The sequence below is a fragment of the Lagopus muta genome, chromosome 10, assembly GCF_023343835.1.
Source record: "Lagopus muta isolate bLagMut1 chromosome 10, bLagMut1 primary, whole genome shotgun sequence".
NCBI classification, from domain to species: domain Eukaryota; kingdom Metazoa; phylum Chordata; class Aves; order Galliformes; family Phasianidae; genus Lagopus; species Lagopus muta.
In genome coordinates, this window is record NC_064442.1 from 17966090 (window position 1) to 17988420 (window position 22331).

The window sequence follows — 22331 nt, forward strand, 5'->3', positions numbered from 1 at the left end:
CCGCCCTGGAGCTTGCAGTGCTGCAGGACCGCATCCACCTGCCTTCGTGTTCAGCTCAGCATGCAGGTGCGCTGCTTCGCTCGCAGCATTTCTGCCCTGGGGAGGCTGCACGGGTTGGTGCCCGCATCCGCGCTTTGCTGCAAGCAGAGCTGCTCTCATTTCCTCCCAGCATCGCTCTGAGTGAGACAGAGCGTGGAGTAGGGATGAACACGAGCAGGGCCAGCCTGCAACCCAGCATCCTTCGGGGCACTGAGCTCCATGCGGAGAGCTCCATAGCAATCCTCCCGACGCATTCAGCACCATCTGGGCTGCTGGAGCTGTTGGCACCGAGCTCCCATCGGTGTCACCCGCATGGTCCCCTGCGCTGGGGGGCGGGGGGAGATGCAGGCACTGTGCCGGGCTTCCTGCTTCGCCCTACATGGGCTGCACGCAGCGCAGGGCAGGAAGTGACAGCGGCTCTGCCCGCGAGCAGGCAGTGCTTGAGAGCTCGGGGCATGGCGGCACGGTGCTGGGGGCCATGGGAGCAGGGTGCCCACCTCCCTGCGTGCAGAACCCCCACAGCTGGGTGGGCTCCTGCAGTCACAGAATTGAACTGGAAGGGAATCACTCCCTCCCCCCCCCCTCCCCCCCTCCCCGGCCAAAACACACAGAGAGACACCCGTAGCACATCAGGCGCTCAAAGCCACCCAGCCTGACCGTGGTGTCTACAGGTACGGGGCACCACCGCCTCTCTGGGCATCCCGTGCCAAGCTCTTCGGTGTACAAAACTCCTCGCACCCAACCCAAATCTCCCCTCCCGCACTCCGAACCCATCTCCCCATCCCGCATCTCCCCGCACCCTTAAAGCCGCCTCTCTCCCTTCTCCCCACCAGGGGGCGCCGCGGAGCCGCACGGCGCAGGCGCGCTGTTCGGGGCGCTCCGATTCCGGCCGCCGCTTCCTTCCAGCAGGCCCCGGCCGCGCCGGCCCGCGCTCCCCGCTCCCCGCTCCCTCCTCCCCCTTCCCCCGCACCGCCCGGTCCCGCTCTCTCCCCGCATCCCGGGCCGCGGCCGCTCCGTTCCCTTTTCCCCCCGTCCCGACGCGGCTCCTCCGGCTGCGAGCGGCCGCGGCCGCCTCTTCCTCGGGGCTGGGAGCCGCCGGGCTGCCGCTCGCCTTCCTCCGCCCCTTCCGTCCCCCCCTCCGCCTTCCCTCCCCCCCACCCCCCCACCTCGAGCACGGAGGCCCCCGGCGGCGCCGCATGGAGTACCCGGCGGCGGGCTGAGCCCTGCCTGCCCGCGGCCCCTCGGGGAGGTGAGTACCGGGAAACGGGGGGGGGGGGGGGGGGGGGGGGGGGGGGGAGGGGGGAAAGCTGCGGGACACCGCTGTCAGCCGGCCCGAAAAAGCTGCGGGGAGACGGAGGGGTCGGGCAGCTCTTCCTCGAGGGGGTGGAAGAGCGCTGAGCTCGGCCGGACGGGTCTGCGCCGGTAGTGGTAACGGAGGGGATGCTTTGTTCCCTTTGGGGCTGTGGTCCTTGGACCCGTAGTGGAGAGAGCGTCCCAAAGGGCCTCCGGTGGAGATTTGCCCACTGGGGGTGGAGATCTGTCTGTTGGAGATGGAGATCTGTCCATTGGGGATGGAGATCTGTCCATTGGGCACGGAGATCTGTCTATTGGGGATGGAGATCTATCCATTGGGGATGGAGATCTGTCCATTGGGCATGGAGATCTGTCCATTGGGGATGGAGATCTGTCCATTGGGGATGGAGATCTGTCCATTGGGCACGGAGATCTGTCTATTGGGGATGGAGATCTATCCATTGGGGATGGAGATCTGTCCATTGGGCATGGAGATCTGTCTATTGGGGATGGAGATCTGTCCATTGGGGATGGAGATCTGCCCACTGGGGATTGAGATCTGTCCGCTGGGGAGGCAGGGGTTGGAGGTGCATCCACTGGAAATGGAGATGTGCCCATTGGGAACAGGAGGTGTGTCCATTGGGGATGGGAGATCTGTCCGTTGGGGATGGGAGGTGTGTCTGTTTGGGGAGAGGAGGTGCATCCATTGGGGACAGGAGGTCCATCCACTGGGGATGGAGATTTGTCCATTGGGGGTGGAGATCTGTCCACTGGGGACGGTAGGTGCATCCACTGGGAATGGGAGATGCATCCACTGGGGACAGAAGTCTGTTGGGGATGGAGTTTGAAGATGGGGCCCCCAGCAGAGGTCAACGGCAGTGATGCATCACAAGCAGGATGTCAACCCATGGTTCTCCTCCCACATTCACCCATTCCTTTCGGGGCGCACAGAGCCCACGTGCTGCTCCCCAGGAAGGCACTGACACCCTTCAGGGCACGGGAAGCAGACCCAAAGGATGTGGCCTTGGGACATGGTGTGGTGGCCGTGGGTTGGCGGTCACAGTTGGTCGTCGTGGAAGTCCATTCCAACCCTAGCAGTTCAGTGATTCTGGAGGTGTCGTCGGGCACTGCGGCCAATCAGTGGACAACCACATCCAGCGAAACCGCCCAGGTTTTGGAGAAGAGGCCCAGGAAGACTCTGCCACAGCGAGGAGGTTGGAAGCAGCGTCTCAGGGCCTCCACCTGCCCCTGAGTATCCCCCAGGCGCTGTCTGTGGTTTGACAGCATCATCTCTCTTTTAAAAACGCCATCAAAAAGGAACGCCACCCCCCTTTCCTCTCTGGGGGCCGTTGGCTGGTGCCCGACACGCGCAGTTGGAGGCGCTGAGCCGGAGAGGAGCGGCAGAACCATCTCAGAGCACTGATGAGATAAAGGAGGAACGTTTTTCTTTCGATTATGGTAATCGTAGGTGTTGCTTGTAATGACAGCTGATAAGATCTTTTGGAGAGCAGCGGGGATGTTGTCTGTTTGGGGGTTGTTGCGTGTCTTTTGTTTCTGAAGTTTGGATAGGAGCTCGAGCGGAGCGCGAGGACGGCGTTGTGCTGGAGCACACTGGAGCCCTTCTTGCAGGTTCTGAACGTCCCCTGGTCCCTTTTTCTCTCCAGCAGAGCAGCGTGGGGATGGAGCAGCTCTGCTGGGAGCTGTGGGAATGGCTGCTGTGCTGGGATGCCCTCCGCATCCCTCTGCTGCCGGCAGAGCCCTGATGCTCGGCGCTGATCCATCAGCCCAAGGATGAGGTCAGTTCCCCGGGGACATCCAGCAGGCATGGAGCCTTCTTCATCTGCTTCTGAGGAGAGGAGGAAGTGCTGGTGTTGGACAAAAGGAGAGGTCCTCTCACCTTGTTCCACTTCCCAATGGGTCACCGGGGTGCTGCCAGTGCCTGCTTCCCACTTTAGGGCCGTGCTCCGGTCTGTTGTTCCCCAATGGAGTGAGCTGTGCCAGGAACGTGCAGGTGGAGCCCAATCTCAGCCCCAAGCTCCTTCCTGCCGCCCTCGCCCTCCAAGCACACAGGAGCTGCTGGGAGCCGCTGACCACGCACTGCGGGGACCTTCCTGAGAGCAGCAGGGCGGTGAGAAAGGCAGAAATGGGAAATCCCTCCTGCGGATGTGAGCGGCGTGGGACTCCATGCAAAGTGCCACGCAGCCGTGCTCGTCCCCATGGCAGTTCAAATGGGCTGAGGGTCTGCATTCAGCCCATACTCGTGAGCTTGCACTCTGCAGAAGGGCGCCAAAACTGCTCCTGAGGGCGGTGGAACACCCCATTCCAGCAAATAACACCCTAAACTGTGGTGTGGAGGGACAGAAGAGTGCTTTCCTTCAAGCAGACTTCATTAAGATGGCTGTGAGGACCCAGCCGATGGGTTATTTTGGAGGGCTGTGTTTTGCTTTGGACCATTTCCTGCAACGGCTCGCTTTGAGGCTTCAGCAAAGATCCACTTGAAGACAGAGATTGAGCTCTAAGATGAACGCTACACGCAGGCAGGGATGCTGCATTCCCACGGGTGCTCTCTCACAGTACACAGGGATGCCAATGGAGAGCATCCCCAGCGCTGGGACGAACGGGACGGGGCAGAACCGGGTTTGGTGCTGCGAGCAGCAGGATGAGGAACAGTCCCATGTGGGGCTTTTCAGGGGGGGGGGTGCCAAGGAAGTGACGCAGCCCCACAGCTCGCTCTCAGGAGGATTCTCTGTGGGGACGTCCCCAGCACCGCTCATGTGGCCGGGAGGAAAAACCTCAACCGTGCACAGGGCCGGGTGCTGTGCTGATGGGCGCGCTCCCTTCCCACGGTGGGAACAGCTCTGAGCATCTCTCCAGACCCTAAACAAAATGGGAGCGAGGTGTTGGCAGCTCTCAGCGCCCAGATCTCTTCCTCTCCGCCGCTCTGCCCTCTTATCTTCTTCCTCCTCCCAGCCTTGCCCCTTTGCTTTCGGTTCCTCCTGCCCAAAATACTTCTGGCTGCTGACGGCTGTCCGTCGGGCCGGCAGTAACTCTAAAGTGCCCGCGTCGTTCTGGCATCACCCCCAGTGGGGGCTCGGGGACGCTCGTGGCCGCTGCGACCGTGGGGAGAGGCCCCATGGTTCGGCCCAAGAAAGCCTCATTTGATGGCGGGGCTGCTGACTTCAGCCAGCAGCCGGCGCGGATAAAGGCGGGTTTGTTCCCCTCCTACGCGCAGAGCAGGATGCGACCCGCGGGGACAGGGCTGCACCCACGCCCGGAGCGCCTCGTCCCGAGGGAAATGGGCTATTTTTCTTCTTGTTCCCTTTGCAAAAGCTTGCTGCAGCGGCGCCGTTCCCAGCAGCTGGCGTGGGGATGTTTTCTTGTTTCTCGCGGAGCTTTTTTCTCTTCCCGCTTCTGCTCCATCCCGGCCTCTCCTGCTGGGTGTGACGTCTGGGGATGGATGGCTTTTGGTGCTTCCTTAGCAAATGAAAGTCGTGCCGGCCAAAAACCCCGCTGCAAACAGCGTTCCCAGCCCAGCCCTGCCCGCACGCACGGAGATGCGGTGCCTCTCGCAGCGGTGCTGCCGTTCTCAGCTGTCCTTTTACCCCCTGCCCAGGTCTCATGGTACCAAGTGACGCGTCCCTCCCGTGAGATTTGCTCCCCCGAAGCCCCTGAGAAGATGTCAGGGATGCAGGTGAGGTGCCGTGAGCCCTGCGCTCCCCTGCTGCTCGGTGTCAGGGTGGGTGGGAGATGCTCTGAGCCACCTCTCACATCCTCCCCCCCCTCTCCTTTTGCCCCCCCAGGCCGTTTGGCCATCTGGTACAGAATGTATCGCCAAGTACAACTTCCACGGTACCGCCGAGCAGGACCTGCCGTTCAGCAAGGGAGACGTCCTCACCATCGTTGCTGTCACCAAGGTAATGGCCATCGGGTCCCGGGGCGGTGGGTCCCACCCTCCCAACCCCTGTGGGGTTCCCCGAGCCTCCCCCTTGTTTTCTCCTGCATCCCACGGGCAGGGAGCGTCGCTCTGCTGTCCCCACAGGCTGGCAATCGGGCCAGGCGTTGGGTTAATTAATTCACGGCCTCGTTAGTTAAAGTTCCTCTGAAATGGAAGCGTCCCAGGCGGCGCAGTGGAGGGGGATGGAGAGAGGCTTGCAGTCTGGCTCCCGACGAGACATCTGTGGGCTCGCTGTGACACCTCTGCTGTCCCCACAGGACCCCAACTGGTACAAGGCGAAGAACAAGGTGGGCCGGGAGGGCATCATCCCCGCTAACTACGTGCAGAAACGGGAAGGAGTGAAGGCTGGCATCAAGCTCAGCCTCATGCCGTGAGTCCCCATCACCCCCAAACGTGGCCCCCCGGCCCCGTAGGATCCATCCCGGCGCACTGACTGCCTCTCCCACCCTGCTGCAGGTGGTTCCATGGGAAGATCACACGGGAGCAGGCAGAGCGGCTGCTGTACCCACCTGAAACGGGGCTGTTCCTGGTGCGGGAGAGCACCAACTACCCTGGGGACTACACCCTGTGTGTGAGCTGTGAGGGCAAGGTGGAGCACTACCGCATCATTTACTCCTCCAGCAAGCTGAGCATCGACGAGGAGGTCTACTTTGAGAACCTGATGCAGCTTGTGGAGGTGGGGTCCCGGGGAGCAGGAACCCTCCTTGTCCCTGGAGGTGCCCAAGGCTGTGGATGGGGCCCTGGCAGGGCAGCGTGAGCTAGTGGGGGCAGCCAGCCCATAGCAGGGGGCTTTAAGGTCTTTTCCAACCCAACCATTCTGTGGTTGCACGTGTGGTTGATGCGGGACTCGCTGCATGCCCCGACCCGTGGCGAGGAGGGGCCATAAGTTTGAGGATTGCATGGGTTGGAGTTGGGTTGCTCTGGACCGTGGGAGGTGATGGAATCTTCTTTGCATCCCTGTGGGCTGGGTCGGAAGCTGCTGGGCCCAGATCCCTGGGACAAAAGGGGTGAGATGGAAACAAGGATAGGATGGGCAAAGGCACCGAAGCCCTGAGCCCGTGCTCGTCTCATCTGTGGCCTCGTGCTGCCACCTGGTGGGGTCTCAGGGCCTGGCATCGCCCTGGCAGGGACCCCCACCGAGTCCCCACGCTGTCATCCGTGGCTGTGGGTGACCTCCCGGCCTCTCACCCCCGTCTCCCCTCCAGCATTACACCACGGATGCTGACGGGCTCTGCACGCGCCTCATCAAGCCCAAGGTGATGGAGGGGACGGTGGCAGCTCAGGACGAGTTCTCCCGCAGTGAGTGGCCGTGCCCCCTCCCCAGCTCTTGTCCCCATCCCTGGCACTCCCTCACCCTCATCCTTCCCACTCAGGTGGCTGGGCCCTCAACATGAAGGACCTCAAGCTGCTGCAGATCATTGGCAAAGGGGAATTTGGAGGTGAGCAGCGCTTTGGCCTCACTTACCCAGTGCCATAGGGTCTCCTGTGCTGGGGAAAAGCACGTCCCTGTGCGTCGCAATAAGGGGTTGATGCTGGGAGGGGTGCTGGGAGGCCGTGGCTCATTCCTGTGCCCATCCATCCTTCCTACAGACGTGATGCTGGGTGATTACCGGGGGAACAAAGTCGCCGTCAAGTGCATTAAAAATGACGCCACAGCGCAGGCTTTCCTGGCAGAAGCGTCTGTGATGACGTGAGTATGGCTGGGGGGGGGGACAACACACACAAGAGATGGCAGTGGGAAGGGGTGTGTGGATGGAGGTGGTCTCCGTGCCCTCCTGCTCCCTGCCCTGAGCCTTCCTCTGCTGTGCAGGCAGCTCCGACACAGCAACCTGGTGCAGCTGCTGGGGGTGATCGTGGAGGAGAAGAGCGGCCTCTACATTGTCACTGAGTATATGGCCAAGGTGAGAGCTGACCACAGGGTCCTCCCACACAACCACAACCCTCTTTCTCCACCTCCTTCTCCCCATCGCTCTGCCCCCCAACCTCTTGTTCCCATGGGCCATGACCCCAGTTGGATGCTGCCATCTCCCCATCCCACACCCTGGGCCGTGTGGGGCTGGCAGTGGGACACTGCTCCCAGCAAGGTGCTGGCACTGATGGCACCATCTCTCTCTGTCCCTCCAGGGCAGCCTAGTAGATTACCTGCGGTCGCGCGGGAGGTCGGTCCTAGGTGCAGACTGCCTGCTCAAGTTTTCCTTGTAAGTATGGTGGGGCAGGGGGATCTGAGCATCCTGATGGATATCCCTTTCCTGGGATTATATTCCCTGCAGGGGAGTGGGACCTTTAAAAATCCCTTGCCACTCAAATGATTCCACGAGTCTGTGACACAGGGATGGTCCTGCTTGCTCTGCCTGTCTCACCCCATGCCCTGGGGCTTGAGAAACGGGAAGAGGAGAGGAGGGATGGGGGAGATGCTGTCCCCAGAGATGGTTGAGGTTGGAAGGGATGTGTCGTCCAAGCCTCCTGCTTCAAGCAGGGCCGCTGAGAACTCGCTGCCCTGATGTCCCCAACCACAGGGCTGATGTGCACCCGTGGCTTTTTGTAGCCACAGTTCTGGTAACCAAATTCCTAACGCCTCTCTGTCGCCCGCCAGAGATGTCTGTGAAGCCATGGAGTACCTGGAAGCCAACAACTTCGTCCATCGGGACCTGGCGGCGAGGAACGTGTTGGTCTCAGAGGACAACATTGCCAAGGTCAGCGATTTTGGGCTGACAAAGGAAGCGTCGTCCACTCAGGACACGGGGAAGCTGCCTGTGAAGTGGACAGCACCCGAAGCACTTAGAGAAAAGGTGGGAGGAGAGCCGTCAGAGCAGGGAAAGACCTCGAGATGTCCCGCTTTGTGCTCAGAGCCCCACTCAAAACGGCCCTTTCTCCCTGCACGCAGAAATTCTCCACCAAATCGGACGTGTGGAGCTTCGGGATCCTCCTGTGGGAAATCTATTCCTTCGGGCGAGTGCCTTATCCGAGAATCGTAAGTGAGAGCTCATGGGGGCAAGGGGGAGGGCTGGGGGCAGCCCTTGGGTACTTGGGGGGGTTGGGAGCAGCCCCCTGAGCCCTGTCCCCTCAGCCCCTGAAGGACGTGGTGCCCCGGGTGGAGAAGGGCTACAAGATGGACGCACCCGACGGCTGCCCAGCCATCGTCTACGAGGTGATGAAGAAGTGCTGGACGCTGGACCCAGGGCACCGGCCGTCCTTCCACCAGCTCCGTGAACAGCTAGTGCATATCAAAGAGAAGGAGCTCTACCTGTGAGAGGGCTCTGGGGGGCACCTCCAACCCCAGGGCAGGAGCAGGGGGGCTCTCCCAGCCCACACAGCACAGAGGGCCACCCATGGGAGCGACCGGACGGAGCCCAACCACCGGGCAGCCCCTCCTGGTCGCTTCCAACCTTCCAAATCGGTCTTCGTTGGGTTTTGTTTTGTTTGTTTTGTTTTGTCCCAGGCTTTTTTTTTTTTGTTATTATTATTTTTGTTTCCCCCCCCCTTTGATTTTGGGGTGTTTTTCGTTCGGGTTCCTTTTTTTTGTTGTTTTTTTTTTGAGGGGGGGAGGGGAGCCGTTGCTTTATTATTATTTTGTTGTTGTTGTCATTACGTTGTGGTTTTTTGTTTTGTTTTTTTTTTATTATTATTATTATTTCAAGCAGGGGCCCAGCCGAGCGCTGGCCGTTTTACTAAAGTACGAATCTTATTTTTTAATGTAATTAAAAGACAGAAAATTAAAAAAAAAAAAAAAAAAAGAAGAAGAAGAAGAAGAAAGAAGGTTAATAAAAGAAGAATAATAATAAATAAGCCAATGAAATGGACACACAAAAAGGAAACCCCAACGACAGAAGTGATGGTTCCAGAGGAGACGCTGCATTGCTGGGAGCGCAGCAGCGTCCCCCGAGGGCGCTTTTTTTGGGTTGTTTTGCTTTAAACTTGTTGCAATGTTTGCATGCTGTCTCCAGAGGCCTTTTTTTCCAGTCCTGTCCAGTGCTTTATTCTCATGTAATGCTACCGACTGTGAGATTAAAACTGTAATAAAACCATTCCATACGGACGCGGCACATCCCGCCTGCCAGAGCCCTCTGTCACTCATCCCCTGCACCCACCCCATAGGGGATAAGGACCCCCTGGCACAGTTCCCCTTCTTCTGGGCATGGTGGGGTGGTTCCAGCCTGAGAACTGACGAGCTCATCACAATGATGCCCTCACGCTGGGTGTAGCAATGGAGTCCAGTGCGTGGAAGGGGTGGCACAGCGCTGTGATGGGGTCTGATGCTGTAGGGTTTCATTTCTCCTGGACTAACCCTGTCTGTTTCTCTCCTCCCCCCCCCAACTTCTTCACATCGCCTATAAGCAGCTTTACTTCTCGGGCTTATGAAGATTAAAGTCATTTTCAGGCAAAGCCAGCAAGAACGTGGCTTTTGAAATGGAGAGAAAGGCTGAGCAGCCTCATGCGGTGGGCTGAAACCAGAGGTAGAAAGATATGAGTGCTATCCCTGTCCCCTTGGGCCACCAATCGGCCCCTGCACCAGGACGACCCCCACCTCCAAGCACTGTCCTCCCTCTCTCTGCTCTTTGCCTCCACCTACTGCTCAAGGCTCTTTGGTTCCCTTCACAACAGCGGTCCGCACAAAGGGGCTGGGTGGGATCCGTCAGCTTGGGTGCAGGGGTTTGGATTGGAGATCTCAGTGGGAAGCAGGGCTGCGAGCTGCTGATCCCTGCCCCGTTGCCCTCCTGGCGGCGATCCCAGCTTGGCTCAGCATCCCCCCATCTGGCTGGGGTGCCTGCTGCAGGCAGCAGGGCAGGGTGAGCCCCTGGGACCCGCGCTGACGTTTGCAGAGGTTGCAGGAGGCACGGGACGCCTCTGGCCTCGCACACCCTTTGCTTTCCCTTCCCTGAGGTTGGCCTTGCAGGGTCACCAACCCGCAGCCAAGGTCACCTTGGTCACACCATCCCTCCCAGCTGCTGATGCTCTCTCCCTTGGAGCTCTCCAGGAAAGGAGAACCCTGGTCAGACCCCCTTTGGGATGTCTCCCACACGCGCTCCCCATGCCGTGTGCCTTTGCTGGGGGCGCGCACCGACAGCCAAGCAGCACATGGTCTCCCCATGTGCCTGTTTACACGGCTCCGTGTGTCTGTCCCTGTGTATTTGTGTCACTGCTCGGGTGCCACCGCGGCCCCCCCTCGCCTCCCTCACCCCCAGCTGTGGTGATTCCCACGCCTGTACGGCTACACCTAGAGCAGGAGGTGCATTGCTTTGCCATTCAGTGCCACCGATGTCACGATATTCAGGTGTTATATACAGGGTGCTGTCTGATGGATGACCTCAACCCTCCCTATCCATCTCACTTACCAGTGGAGGGCACAGTGGGGCTGGTGTGGGTCTTAGAGGGGGGGTTGGCTATGGCCACGGGACCCAGAGTAGCTCGAAGCCCAAAGCCCAGTGCTGAGATCTCCAAGGGTCCCTCGTTCTTTCCCACCCAAATCATAGAATCACAGAGTGGCCTGAGTTGAAAAGGAGCACAGTGCTCATCCAGTTCCAACCCCCTGCTGTGTGCAGGTCACCAACCAGCAGCCCAGGCTGCCCAGAGCCACATCCAGCCTGGCCTCAAATGCCTGCAGGGATGGGGCATCACAGCCTCCTTGGCAAAGCTTGCCGAAATCCCTATCCTTGCCCCTATGGGTGTCCCTCAGCCCCTGCTGATGCTCCTGGCCTTATCCTCACCAGTCCCTCAGTGTTCCCGGCCCTGATGGCTGAGCTCCAAAGCCCTGTGCTGCTGTGACTGTGCCCGTCACACCAAGTGACAGCCGGCGGGGAAGTGTCAGTGTGACTTCACCCGGCAGAGCCTGCCTGCTTTATTTAGCAGCACCGCCTCGTTCCTCCCCTGGTGTGTCTCCAGCACACACACATCCTTCCAGGACCTACTCATGGCTGCACCTGATGAGCTCCAAGGCCTTTTCCAGCCTTGCTGATCCCATGCTTGCACTTGGGTCTTCAACATTTTCAGCCCTTTGCCATCCACTGCAAGGCTTACCTGGTGTCATCTGGGTGGTGCTGTAGCTCCAGGTGCCACCTGGATTCAGCTCATCCCTGGGAGGGCTGCAGCAGGTAATGGGGTGGTGCAGGATTTGGGTACAGCGTGGGGTTGCACTTGGCCTTGGAGTTGGAAGAGCGACGTCGTAGAAACATCACCTCGTGTCTGAGCACCTGGCTGGACAGCTAGCAAGGTAACAGCAGAGAGAAACATGGTGAAAGGGAGAGAAAGCTCCATGAAATCTACATTGCTTCAAGAGCTGGCCACTGCACGCGACCCTGGCAAACCCTGCTCCCATCCGGAGAGCTTGCAGGTGAGGAGCTGTGGTCAGTTCTCCACTTACCTGGAAAGAAGAGCCGGGCTGACGTGTGTCTGCTGTGAGCAGATCTCATGGCAGAGGTATTCAAACCAGGTGCCAACGCCGAGCAGCGATCCTCTTAGATCCCACTGGCTGCTGCCTCGGGAGGACGTCTCGTCTCCCTCCCTTCTAATCCACGGAGATGTGTGATATAGCATAAGCTAATATAATAGGTCATGCGAGGATTTACATCTCATTACTGCAGGTTGGAGTCCTGAGAGGAAGGATGAGTCATTCCAACTGGAATACATTGCGGGGAGAAGCGGCGGTGAAAAGCAAATGGAAAAGCAGATGCCTGGAAGCTCCACAGTGGGCACAGTTATAACCAGGACCTGCAGCGTCCCTCTGAGTGCCACCTCCATAAAGACACAGCAGAGCTGCCTGCCCTCTCTGGAGGTGAGGCTTCCCTGTGCCTTGCAGAAGGCAATGCCCTTTCTTTGGCCTTTTACTTCATCCCTACAAATGCCACCAACACCCCGGGCTGCCAGAGGCTGCAAAGGGCCATCTCATGGCTCTTGTCACAGGGGCACATCCATGTCCAAGCTGCCAGGCTCCCCGACCTCCATCCATCACCTCCTCCCAAAAAGCACCGCGGAGCCTCCAGACAGCCGGGAATCGCGTGCTTGTTTTCACCTCACTGCTTTGTCCAAGCAGCTCAGCTCATCAAGAGCTGTTTCCTCTACGTTCCTCAGACAGGGAGGCTACGCAGCAGCCGACCCATCTAATCCAGCTGGAAAAATCGGTCCTGACTTCCAGTCTCTTGCTGTTAACCAAGGCGGGCTGCAGGCACGCTCCCAGTCCTGCATCCAGGTGCTGCTCACCCAAGCAGGTGACACCCACAGGGCTGGATCCCGAGCCCTGCTTTCCCAAAAAGCAATCTGTGAGCACAGACCTGGAGATACAAGAGGGGGGGGGGGTTCAGCCACAAAGGCCTATGCTCAAAGCAGAGGGACGGCCAAGTGGAACGCACCGAGATGATGCTGTTTGCCTTTTAAGACCTGGTGCTCCCTTGGGCAAAGGGGGGAGGGAGGAAATACCCCCCTCAATCCCCCCCCCTCCCCGTTCACTTTGCTCCATCGTTCCACAGCTGTTCCATCATTTTAATCTGCGGAGATTGTCTTTAAATTTCTGAAAATGAAATGATTTTCCTGCAAGCCGGGATTGGAGCCGGGCTACGCCGTGTGTTTTCACGGGAGGAGAAGAAAAGAAGGAGAAACGCACGCTAAAGCCAGGCTGGCCATCTGGAAGGGAGGCGCGTGGAAACGCCGTTAATTGCGCGCTGCCCCCGGGGCTGCGGCCAAAGGGAAGGCGGCAGTGGGAGCGGGATGGGAAGGGGGTGCGGGGCCGTGCAATCGGTGCCTGCGCCTTCCTCAGCTCCGGGGTTGCGGCCGAGGGATGCCAGGTTCGCTTGTCCAAGGCAGCGCTTGCAGGGAGAGGTGGCAGCTTGCATTAGAATTAATTAACATCATTAACAGCGCGCTTCGGGCCGCGCCAGCTCTTGCAGGCTAGGAGCGAGCGACAACTCGAGGGGTGCCAAATCCGGTTCTTTTTCTTCAGGAAAAAGAGGGAAAAAAAAGAAGAAAAATAAGAAGGAAAATTAAGAAATAGAACAAGGATGAGCAAAAAGGTCTCCCGGGGGTTTGGTCCACCGGGGGTTGGAGTGGGGCGGGGGGGGGAGGGAAGATACCAACCCCAGCCATCCCGATCCCCCTCCGGCTCCACACGACCCCGCCGTGAAGTTTCACCCCTTCCCTCAGCCCTCATCCCCCCAACAACACCGGGGGGGGGGGGGGGGAGGCGGGGCGGCTCCGCCTCTTACCGGGGGGGTCCGGGGGGGTCCGGGCCGGGCGGTGCCGCCCCGCCGCGTTCACACGGAGCTGTCAGCGCCGCGGAGCTGCAGCGCCCGCCGCCCCCAGCGACCCCCGGGCGGAACGCCGGGCATCCCGGAGCGGAGAGCGGCCGGCGCTGAGCCCAGGCTGCCCGGTAAGGAGGGAGAGATTCGGGGCACCCCGGCACCGGGACTCCCCTCGGTCTCCCGACAGCACAACTCGCGCGGCTCCCCGCTAACTCGGCTCCTTTTCTCTCCGCTCCAGGGTCCCCGCTTCCCCGAGCATCCCATCTCCCCGCTGCCTCCAATACCCGCGTCTCCTCGGTACCCCGACCATCCCATCTCCCCTCTGCCCCTGGTACCCACAGCTCCGGTTCCCTGAGCATCCCATTCCTCTGGTCCCCTCGATACCCGCATCTCCCCAGTTCCCTCAGCATCCCATTTCCCTGCTAACCCTCCTACTCGTAGCTCCTTGTTCCCTGGGCATCCCACCTTCCTGTTACTCACATCTCCCAGTTCCCTGAGCATCCCGTCTCTCTGCTAGCCTCAATACTCGCATCTCTCAGTTCCCTGAGCATCCTATCTCCCCACTACCTCTGGTATCTGCATCTCCTGGATCCCTGAGCATCCCACCTCCCCATTACCCACAGCTTCCAGTTCCCTGAGCATCCCATCTCTCCACTACCCTCGATACCCACATCACTCCAGTGCTCTGAGCATCTTCTCTCCCCCCTGTCTCCAGTTCCTCGGGCATCCTACCCCCCATACGCCCCAACACCTTCATTTCCTCCATTCTCTGAACATACCATCTCCCCCCGGTACCCACATTTCCCAGCACCTCGCACCCTGCAGCCATGGCGTTCATGGTGAAGAGCATGGTTGGGGGGCAGCTGAAGAACCTGACGGGTGGCTTGGGAGGCGAAGAGAAGAGCGAGGGTGAGAAGTCCCCAGCAGAGGCTCAAGGCATGACCCGGGAGGAGTATGAGGAGTATCAGCGGCAGCTGGTGGAGGAGAAGTGAGTGCTGGGGGAGAGGGGACGGACAGGTTGGGACGAGGTCCTGGAGCTCTCCGTGCATAGGGGAAAACAATGGCGGGGGTGGCAGGGCCAGGACGCTGTTTAATGAACCTCTCCCCCCCCTTAATCCCTTAATCCGCTTCCTCGGGGATTTTTTTCTCCTTTCTGGCTGTGCAGTGGGGTTAAAAATAAATAAATAAATACAACAACAACAGGAGGGGGGGGGGAAATCGGGACTTTGTGGAGATGGGGAACACCTCGTTTGTGGGGGAGGGGGATGATGAGGTGGTGGGGGCACTCATAACTGCCCTGTGTGGTTCACAGGATGGAGCGAGACGCCCAGTTTGCCCAGCGCAAGGCAGAGAGGGCCACGGTCAGATCCCACTTCCGAGACAAGTATCGGCTCCCCAAGGTATGGCACAGGGAAAACAGGAGGAGAGATGGGAACCACCTCCCAGGGGGGTTGTGAGCCCCGAATCCCAAAGCATAACTCTGTTCCCCTAAAAAGCACCATTCCATCAGACCTTCCAGCCACCTCTGAGCACCACCAGCTCCACCATCCCAAAGAAGAGGACCCCAAAGCGCACGCTCGTCCCCCAGCTCCCCTCTTTTGACCCCAACCCCATCTCCTTGAGGGCCAGCCCCCCTCCACTCCAGGCTGCCATCCCTGTAAGCTGTGAGCAGAGCGTGGCTCCTTCCCCCCTGGATTAGCCAGCTCCACAGATAATTTGGCAAACGCTTCCTAGATGGATCCCAATTTTGGAACTTCCGCCCCACTGGGAACAATTCAATCAGCGACAATTCAGCTCTTGGAGCTGCCACCAGCGTCCCCCCCCTCCCCAAAACACCCCCGGCATTCAGTGAGAGCCTTTCTGCAGCTCTCGGTGGTGAATGCTGTGAATTGGAGCCGGGCTAATTTTAGTTTGGAAAGGTCAGCTCAGCCAAGTGATATTGTTCTTATTGCTGGAGATTCTTGGTCCAGCCTGGATGAACGCCCCGCTGCTCCTTGCACCCACATAACTGCCAGCAAACAACAGCTGGAGGATCTGTGCTCTGCTGCCAAAAAAAGAAGAAAGGCAGAGAAAAAAGATGGAGATTTCCTCCGGGGGAAATGGGGACTTGCTGAGCTACGGGCCCCCGATCCTTTTGCTGCTTCCTCGTGCTTGAGATGTCCCTTCCAATCTTTAGACAAGTTTCTTCTGCTCATTCCTGATCCTGCTTGGCAGTTGGTCTGCCTCTTGCAAGCTCTTCAGCACAGAGCTGACCCCAATACGCTCGCCGGTGGGCACAGTCATTAGACATACGTGTAGCTTAATTGGGTGCCCAAACCGTGGATGGGAGCTGGAAGGCAATTTAGAGCCACGCTGGCTCAATCTGCTTTGCACATCGGCTCTTGCTTTGCTGCCCAGTGCGTGCCGAGCTCTGCTTGGCCACATTGCCTCCGGTCATTGAGGGATGGAGCTCATGGGCATCATCCCACCTGGGGATGCCAGGGACCGGCCCTCAAGACCTTGGGTCGGCTGCCAAAGCCCACGTAGGCACAATGACGTCGATTTTGGATGCGGTCTCGCTGCCCTCATGTCCCACCACCCCTCGCTTTGACTTTCAGAACGAAACGGACGACAACCAGATCCAGCTGGTGGGAGGCGACGTGGAGCTGCCCAAGGAGCTGGCCAAGATGATCGAGCAGGACAACGAGGAGGAGGAAGAGAAGAACTCCGTCATCGGTCAGCTCAGCAACATCCAGAACCTGGACCTTGACTCCTTGAAGGACAAAGCCTCGGCCACGCTAGAGGACCTGAAGCAATCAGCCGAGAAATGCGCCGTGATGTGACCCGACCGCCGCGACGCCCTCAGCCTTGCAGTGGTGGGGACCCACCGATGTCCGTGTGAGCCGGGTCCTCCTTCTGAGCCGTGTTAAGCCCTGACCCAGATGTCCCCGCTCCGTCCGTGCCGGTATCCCCGTGCGTGGTTTTGTTGTTGGGTTGCGGTCCGGTCTGAGGTTAGAGCAAAGGGATGGCTTGGAGTCCCTATCTCCCGGGCTGGGATCGGCTCCGTGCGGGAGAAGGGGCAGAAGGTGACCCCGTAAGGGAAAACGCTTCCTTCTCTGTCGTGATGTGGTCGTGTGCTGTGCTCAGTCGAGTGTTACACCTCCTATGCTGTCCCCGTGCCACGGCACCGTTATCGCCGCTGGAATAAATACCAGGAGATGTCTATGCATTCCTTCCTCCCGCAGTGCTCCCTCCAGCATTACAGGCGGCGGCGTTTCAGTGCTGGGTGGTGGAAGCATCACGTTCAGAGCACCTTTGCTGACACCCATGTGGGCTTTGTGCTCAGCACGCCCAGGGAAAAAAAAAATAAACCAGCATTCCTCCCCAACTGCAGAGAATTGGACTGGATGACCTTTAAGGTTCCTTTCCAACTTCAATGATTCCGTGCATCGGATGGGAAGCCCTTTCTTTGGGAAGATGCGTGGAGCCACTGTGCTGCTGGTGTGATGGCCGGTGCACTGCCCCCATGCAAGAGCCCCAGATGGATAATGGTTAAAGCAGAGAAACAAATGAGTGCTACCCGGGGATGGGGGATCTCACTGCACGCTTGGGGTTTTTTGTTTTCCCTTTTTGGCTGTTATTTTTGCAGTTAATTAAACCTCCCTGCAGGACGCTGCTGGAAGGACAATCGGATTAAGGGGATCATGCAGCAGCACCCCATGTCTCTCTTTCCCTGCGTCTAAGAGGCTTTACGGGGAGCATCTTAAAACCTGGGAGGGGGGAAAGAATAAAAATCCCACTGACCCACCTCCCCCCGTCCCTTTCAACCCATAGCACTACAGGGGAGCACAGCATCACCTCCATGGCTGCAAGCCTCAATGTCAAGGACAGCTGGTACAATGTGACCCTAAACCATCCCGACACCAAGCCTGGGGACACAGCTCCACATTGGGGCGCATCTCAGGCAGAGCGTGAAGGCATATGTGATCACTGGCTGCAAGGGCGGGAGGCTTGAAAGCTCTTTAAAGCCTCGGGATATTTAATCTCTGCTCAGAATAATGCGGCCAAAAAAATCCCATAAAAAGGTCTCTGCAAGAGGAGGTCACAGCCTGGGGCCCCGCTCTGCGTGGTGGCTTTGGGTGACACCGCTGCCACCACACACATCTGGATGGGGTGGCACCCGCCCCCTCGGTCTCCCTAAAGACAGATGGAGAAACCCCAAAATAGTATTTATTCCAGATGATAAATCACACCTCCTGAAATACAGCAGATTTGGAGAACAGCCCCCTGCTCCGCAGCGTCGGTGAGGGGCCCTGCTGGGGCCAGCCCCCAGGGATGAGGTTTGTGGTGCATGGTAGCCATCACAGAGCACAGCCTGCCAGCCCAGAGCGCTGCAGCACACGCAGAGCCAGACCCTTCCCTGGGGCCTGCAGGGACTTTTCCCTACACCTGATTTCCACTGATGGGCTGAGAACTGGCCAGACCTCACGCCACCGCCGAGGCCCCTCCGCTCCCCGCGCAAACGGCTTTAACATCAGGCACACAGAACAAACGGCTTCCAACGTGCCAAAGCGCTGCCCCTCTGCCAGAAAAGCAAAACCCCGTGCCACAAACCACCAACCATCGGTGCCCTGCTTCTTTTCCCCCCCCCCCTCCAACCCCCCTGCCTTTCCTCATGGGTCGGGGTGAGCTGCAGGCTGTGCACGCAAGAGCCGCGTGCCTGCACGAAGCAGCAGCAGCCGCCGCCGCGCTGCCCAGCCAGCGGAGGGAATTGGAGTGGAATAACCTGCCCGCCGCGGGCACGCAGGCTGCTGCTGCAGCAGACGTTCCAGGCAGGGACTCCTCCTGACGGGAAAATTGCAGTCACGCTCAGCCCAGCCGTCTCCTCGGCCATCTGCAGCGCCGCGGCGCCAGCAGCATCCCGTTGAGCATCACTGCAAGGTGCAGGCTGTGGGGGGGAAAGGACAGAGGGGACGGTCAGGTCAGCTGGCTGGGAGGGCTCTGCAGGCACAGAGCTCGTAGAGAAAAGGATGTGGGGACTCACAGCTCCGGACGGAGTCTGCCAGAGCCTCTTTGCCCATGGACTGCGCCTCCCGCATCTGCACGGGCAGAGAAACAGCCACCATCAGTACTGCAAGGCCACCACCATCAGCCCCCAAACACCAATGTTTCCTCCAGCCCTACCTTGATCTGATCCTTCAGGTACTCTGCCCGGGACATCAAGGTCTGGATCTGACGGACAGACACAGGGAGCTCCATCAGTGCAGTGTCTCTGTGGGGTTGGTGGGGTCGGGGCGGGTGCTGGGGCTCACCTCCGCATGCAGCAGCTCCCGTCTCCTCCCCGCTGGCTCTGCTGCAGGGTGCGGGTGTGGGGTCAGCAGGGCATAGGACTCATCCCCTTGACCTCCCCCCTCCTTCCTAACTCACCAGCCAGGAGCAGCAGCAGCTCGCCCAGGCTCTGCTGGTAGAGTTCCAGGGTATCATCGTCATCCTTGCCTTCCTCCTCCTGCAAGAGACCCTGGCTATCACCAGGAGAGACCAGGGTGGGCTCCATCCCCATGAGCATCTGGACCCCAAAATCCAGCACTCACCCTCGCCACGGCCACCGAGGCCATCTCCAGTGCAGCGCAGAGCCGTGGCTTGTCCTTGGCCATCTCTGCAAGGAGACAGATAGGAAACACCTTCAGCCTGCTGGGCCACCCCACAGGCAGATCCTCACCACGCACGCTGGCTCGGCCCCATAGAACACCTTTGAGGATCTCCCTGGCTGGGTTTCCCTGCTGCAGGAGGTTCTTGCTTTTGGAAGCGACCAGCGCCTTCAGCTCCTCCGCTCTGGAGATGTACTGCCCCACCTGTGGCAGTGGGGCTGGGTGAAGCACTGTGCCCTGGGGACACCCCAATGGATGGTCCCTCCCACCCCACACTCACCTTTGCCCGGATGGCTTCTTTGCGACGAGTGTCGCTTTCATCTGGGGACAAAAGGGGGTCCAACATCAGGGGTGGGGGCGGCAGCACATCCTGGGGTGCCACAATCCCATACCTGACCAGATGAGCTCCATCCTCTGCCCCTTTCTGTCCCTCCCCACAACCACTCAGGAACGCGGGGACTCACAGTGCAGAGCGGGCACAAAGTACTCCAGAGCTTTGCAGTAGAGACTGAGCGCAGCAGACGCGTCCCCCTCCTGATCCTTCTTCACTGCCTCCACCACCAGGTTGGTCTGGAGGTAATGAGGGCTCAGGACCAGGGTTTGGTCCCACCACATCCCATCGCCATCCACCCCACCACTCACCGCCTTGCAGAAGCTCTCGGGGCCAGGCACGTGCTCCATGTCCACAAAGGGATGGGCGAAGAACTCCTCGAAGGAGATGCGTTTTGAGGGGTCCCTCTCCAAGAGGCGCTGCAGGAGATCTCGGCACTCCGGGGACAGCAGGGGCCGGCTGGGCAGCTGGGCAGGGACAGCGGTGGCACCGGGTGGCACAACCCAAAGGCCCGACCCCATGCCATCTCAACGTTACCTCGATGGCGCGGTCACTGCGGATCTTCTCCTCCAGCTCGGCAAACGAGAGGGAGGCAAAGGGGGGTCGCCCAAAAAGTGCCTCTGCAAAGAGGAGAGCAGTGAGGGGGGGTCACTTGGGGGAGCACCTTGTAGTCTTCTTGGTCCCACTGACATCAAGCCAAGGCTCCCATGGCTTTTCCCTCTGCCCTACGGTGGACAAACAGATATCAACATAGTGGACGTGACCAGGGTAGGCATCATGAACACAGTGGACACCGCCATGGCCAACATCACTATGGGAGAGGTTAACACCCAGCACCCATAGGGCTGGACTGCACTCACACCAGGACAGACCCTCCACAATAAGGTCTGTCCAGGTGCACGAGGTCTCCTAAACACAATGGGGTTGGTCCCCACCTTTTGGAACAAGGGGGTGCTAGGGGATTTTAGGGTGCAGAGAGATGGGTGCACAGAAGAAGGACCCACCGTAAAGGATTACTCCCACTGACCACAGGTCCACCCTGGCGTCGTACTGCTGGCGGCACACCATCTCGGGGGCCATGTAGAGCGGGGAGCCTCGCAGCACGTGCTTCTCATCCCATGGTGACATGTACTGCGCGAAGCCGAAATCTATGGGGAAAGCACAGTCAGGAACAACCTACCACCGCCCCACAGCATCCTAGGGCCGGGGACCTGACCTGCCAGCTTCAGCTGAGGGTTCTCCGGGGTGCTGAGCAGGATGTTCTGAGGCTTGAGGTCCAGGTGAGAGATATTGTGATCGTGGAGGAACTTCAGGGCGCAGGCTAGAAAGATAAGCAGGGAGGTGGGATGCTGGCACCCACACCAAGAGTCCCAATGGTCCTCATCCCTCAAACCCACGTGGTTCTCACCGAGCTGCTGCAGGAAGATACGTGCCACCTTCTCAGGCAAGATCCTCCGCATACGGATGAAGCGGGAGAGGTCCCCACCGGCACAGAACTCCATGATCAGGTAGATGTGGTCACTGTCCCACTGCAAGGTGACCCCAGCTGGCCTCACTGCATCGCCCCAGACCCCAAAGGGCCACATGGGACCCTCAGACCCACAGGAAGCTCCAATCCTACGAGATGCCTCCAGCCCCATGGGAAGCTCCAGCCCTATGGGATGCCTCCAGCCCCACGGGAAGCTCCAGCCCTATGGGATGCCTCCAGCCCCACAGGAAATTCCAGCCCTATGTAATTCCCCAACCCCACAGGAAGCCCCCAGCATCATGGGATACCCCAACCTCACAGGGTACCCCAGTCCTATGGGATTCTCCAGTCCCATGGGGTGCCTCCAATGCCATAGGAAGCTCCAGCCCTATGCAATGCCTTTAACCCCATGGGATCCCCCAGCCCCACAGGATGCCCCAGCCCCACGGTAAACTCCAACCCTATGGGATGCTCCCAGCCTCATAGGGCACCCTAGCCCTATGGAAAGCTCCAACCCTATAGGATCCCCCAGCCCCACGGGATGCCCCGAATCCCATGGGATCCCCCAGGTCCAAGGGATGCTCACAGCCCCACCTGGAAGTCCTTGAGCTCCACGATGTGTGGGTGCCGGATGGTCTTAAGGATCTCGATCTCAGTGAGCAGGTTCTCCACCGAGGCCCTGTTGAGGCTCCTCTTGCTCACACATTTGACAGCCACCACCTCGCGCGTGTCCCTCTGCCGGGGGACGAGCGGAGACCACCGTGGAGCGACCCCACACCCCACAAACCTCCGAGATTCCGCCCTCCCCAAGACCTCAAGGAGGGAGAGCCCGCAGGGTGCGAAGCTCCGTGCTCCCGCACCTTGCTGTACGCTTTATACACCGTGGCGTAGGTGCCGGTGCCGAGGCGTTCGGTGAGCACGAAGCCGTCCAGGCGCGGTGGGGCGCATCCCCCCCCGGCCATGCCGCCCCGCCGCCCGGTTCCGGCTCCGTCCGCAGCTCCGCCCCGGCAGGAAGGGGCGGGTTTCGCTGCCCACGGTGCTTCTCAGCTGGGTAATTGGGATAAGGGGCAGGGTGGTGGCGATAAAGGAGCTTGTATTTCCTTCTACCGGCGTCGCTTCGCTGCCCTTCGTTCTGCTCCGTGCGGTGGGAACCCACCCTCCTCCTCACCTCCAGCACGCACACACGAGTAAAACAAAACCCCACCTGTCCACCTCCCAGCTCGCACCGATCCCTTCTCTCCCATTGTCCTGCAGGCAAGTTCCAGCCCTATGGAATCCCCCAACCCCATAGGAAGCCCTCAGCACCATGGGATACCGCAATCACTGGGGCACAGAGGCAAATCTGCAAGGTGGGAATGATGAGCATAATAATTCCCCCTCCTCTAAACCC

The 22331-nt window shown here is 59.5% G+C and overlaps 3 protein-coding genes across 6 annotated transcripts; 2 read left to right on the forward strand and 1 right to left on the reverse strand.

Annotated features, from left to right (window-relative positions):
• Nucleotides 1-935: 935 nt before the first annotated feature.
• Nucleotides 936-9330, forward strand: CSK (C-terminal Src kinase). 3 transcript variants are annotated; one of them, XM_048956523.1, is made up of 13 exons: nucleotides 936-1288; nucleotides 4946-5023; nucleotides 5133-5246; nucleotides 5545-5657; nucleotides 5744-5963; nucleotides 6493-6586; nucleotides 6661-6726; nucleotides 6878-6977; nucleotides 7098-7188; nucleotides 7412-7485; nucleotides 7881-8076; nucleotides 8172-8258; nucleotides 8355-9330. In XM_048956523.1, the coding sequence occupies exons 2-13, from the start codon at nucleotides 5009-5011 to the stop codon at nucleotides 8535-8537; spliced, it is 1353 nt and encodes a 450-aa protein (XP_048812480.1). In that variant the 5' UTR covers nucleotides 936-1288; nucleotides 4946-5008; the 3' UTR covers nucleotides 8538-9330. The 3 variants fall into 3 exon arrangements, with proteins under 3 accessions (XP_048812480.1, XP_048812479.1, XP_048812478.1); XM_048956522.1 differs by lacking the exon at nucleotides 936-1288 and adding an exon at nucleotides 2165-2790; XM_048956521.1 differs by lacking the exon at nucleotides 936-1288 and adding an exon at nucleotides 2773-2796.
• A 4187-nt stretch (nucleotides 9331-13517) lies between these two features.
• On the forward strand, nucleotides 13518-17244 carry CPLX3 (complexin 3). Its single transcript, XM_048956603.1, has 4 exons — nucleotides 13518-13643; nucleotides 13754-14503; nucleotides 14828-14915; nucleotides 16113-17244. The coding sequence occupies exons 2-4, from the start codon at nucleotides 14343-14345 to the stop codon at nucleotides 16335-16337; spliced, it is 474 nt and encodes a 157-aa protein (XP_048812560.1). The 5' UTR covers nucleotides 13518-13643; nucleotides 13754-14342; the 3' UTR covers nucleotides 16338-17244.
• Nucleotides 17245-17377: 133 nt separating this feature from the next.
• On the reverse strand, nucleotides 17378-21939 carry ULK3 (unc-51 like kinase 3). 2 transcript variants are annotated; one of them, XM_048956602.1, is made up of 16 exons: nucleotides 21729-21736; nucleotides 21536-21620; nucleotides 20882-21002; nucleotides 20690-20794; nucleotides 20478-20621; nucleotides 20011-20093; nucleotides 19785-19940; nucleotides 19607-19712; nucleotides 19423-19463; nucleotides 19244-19346; nucleotides 19086-19150; nucleotides 18922-19000; nucleotides 18807-18847; nucleotides 18679-18726; nucleotides 18539-18593; nucleotides 17378-18442 (listed from the first exon to the last, which is right to left on the reverse strand). In XM_048956602.1, the coding sequence occupies exons 3-16, from the start codon at nucleotides 20973-20975 to the stop codon at nucleotides 18426-18428; spliced, it is 1137 nt and encodes a 378-aa protein (XP_048812559.1). In that variant the 5' UTR covers nucleotides 20976-21002; nucleotides 21536-21620; nucleotides 21729-21736; the 3' UTR covers nucleotides 17378-18425. The 2 variants fall into 2 exon arrangements, with proteins under 2 accessions (XP_048812559.1, XP_048812558.1); XM_048956601.1 differs by lacking the exon at nucleotides 21729-21736 and adding an exon at nucleotides 21802-21939 and having other exon boundaries at nucleotides 17381-18442; nucleotides 21536-21676.
• Between the last annotated feature and the right edge of the window lie 392 nt (nucleotides 21940-22331).

What these genes read in the sequence shown, in the direction of transcription:
- ULK3 (XM_048956601.1), bottom strand. Translation starts at nt 21,903, where the DNA reads ATGGCCGGGGGGGGATGCGCCCCACCGCGCCTGGACGGCTTCGTGCTC. An exon ending in AGTGGGAGTAATCCTTTACG is followed by an intron (nt 20,094 to 20,477) that starts GTGGGTCCTTCT and finishes TCCTCTTTGCAG; the next exon opens with AGGCACTTTTTGGGCGACCC. An exon ending in GCTGCTGCTGCTCCTGGCTG is followed by an intron (nt 18,848 to 18,921) that starts GTGAGTTAGGAA and finishes CGCACCCTGCAG; the next exon opens with CAGAGCCAGCGGGGAGGAGA.
- CSK (XM_048956521.1), top strand. An exon ending in CCATCGTTGCTGTCACCAAG is followed by an intron (nt 5,247 to 5,544) that starts GTAATGGCCATC and finishes CTGTCCCCACAG; the next exon opens with GACCCCAACTGGTACAAGGC. An exon ending in ATCAAGCTCAGCCTCATGCC is followed by an intron (nt 5,658 to 5,743) that starts GTGAGTCCCCAT and finishes ACCCTGCTGCAG; the next exon opens with GTGGTTCCATGGGAAGATCA.
- CPLX3 (XM_048956603.1), top strand. Translation starts at nt 14,343, where the DNA reads ATGGCGTTCATGGTGAAGAGCATGGTTGGGGGGCAGCTGAAGAACCTG. An exon ending in CGGCAGCTGGTGGAGGAGAA is followed by an intron (nt 14,504 to 14,827) that starts GTGAGTGCTGGG and finishes TGTGGTTCACAG; the next exon opens with GATGGAGCGAGACGCCCAGT. An exon ending in ACAAGTATCGGCTCCCCAAG is followed by an intron (nt 14,916 to 16,112) that starts GTATGGCACAGG and finishes TTTGACTTTCAG; the next exon opens with AACGAAACGGACGACAACCA.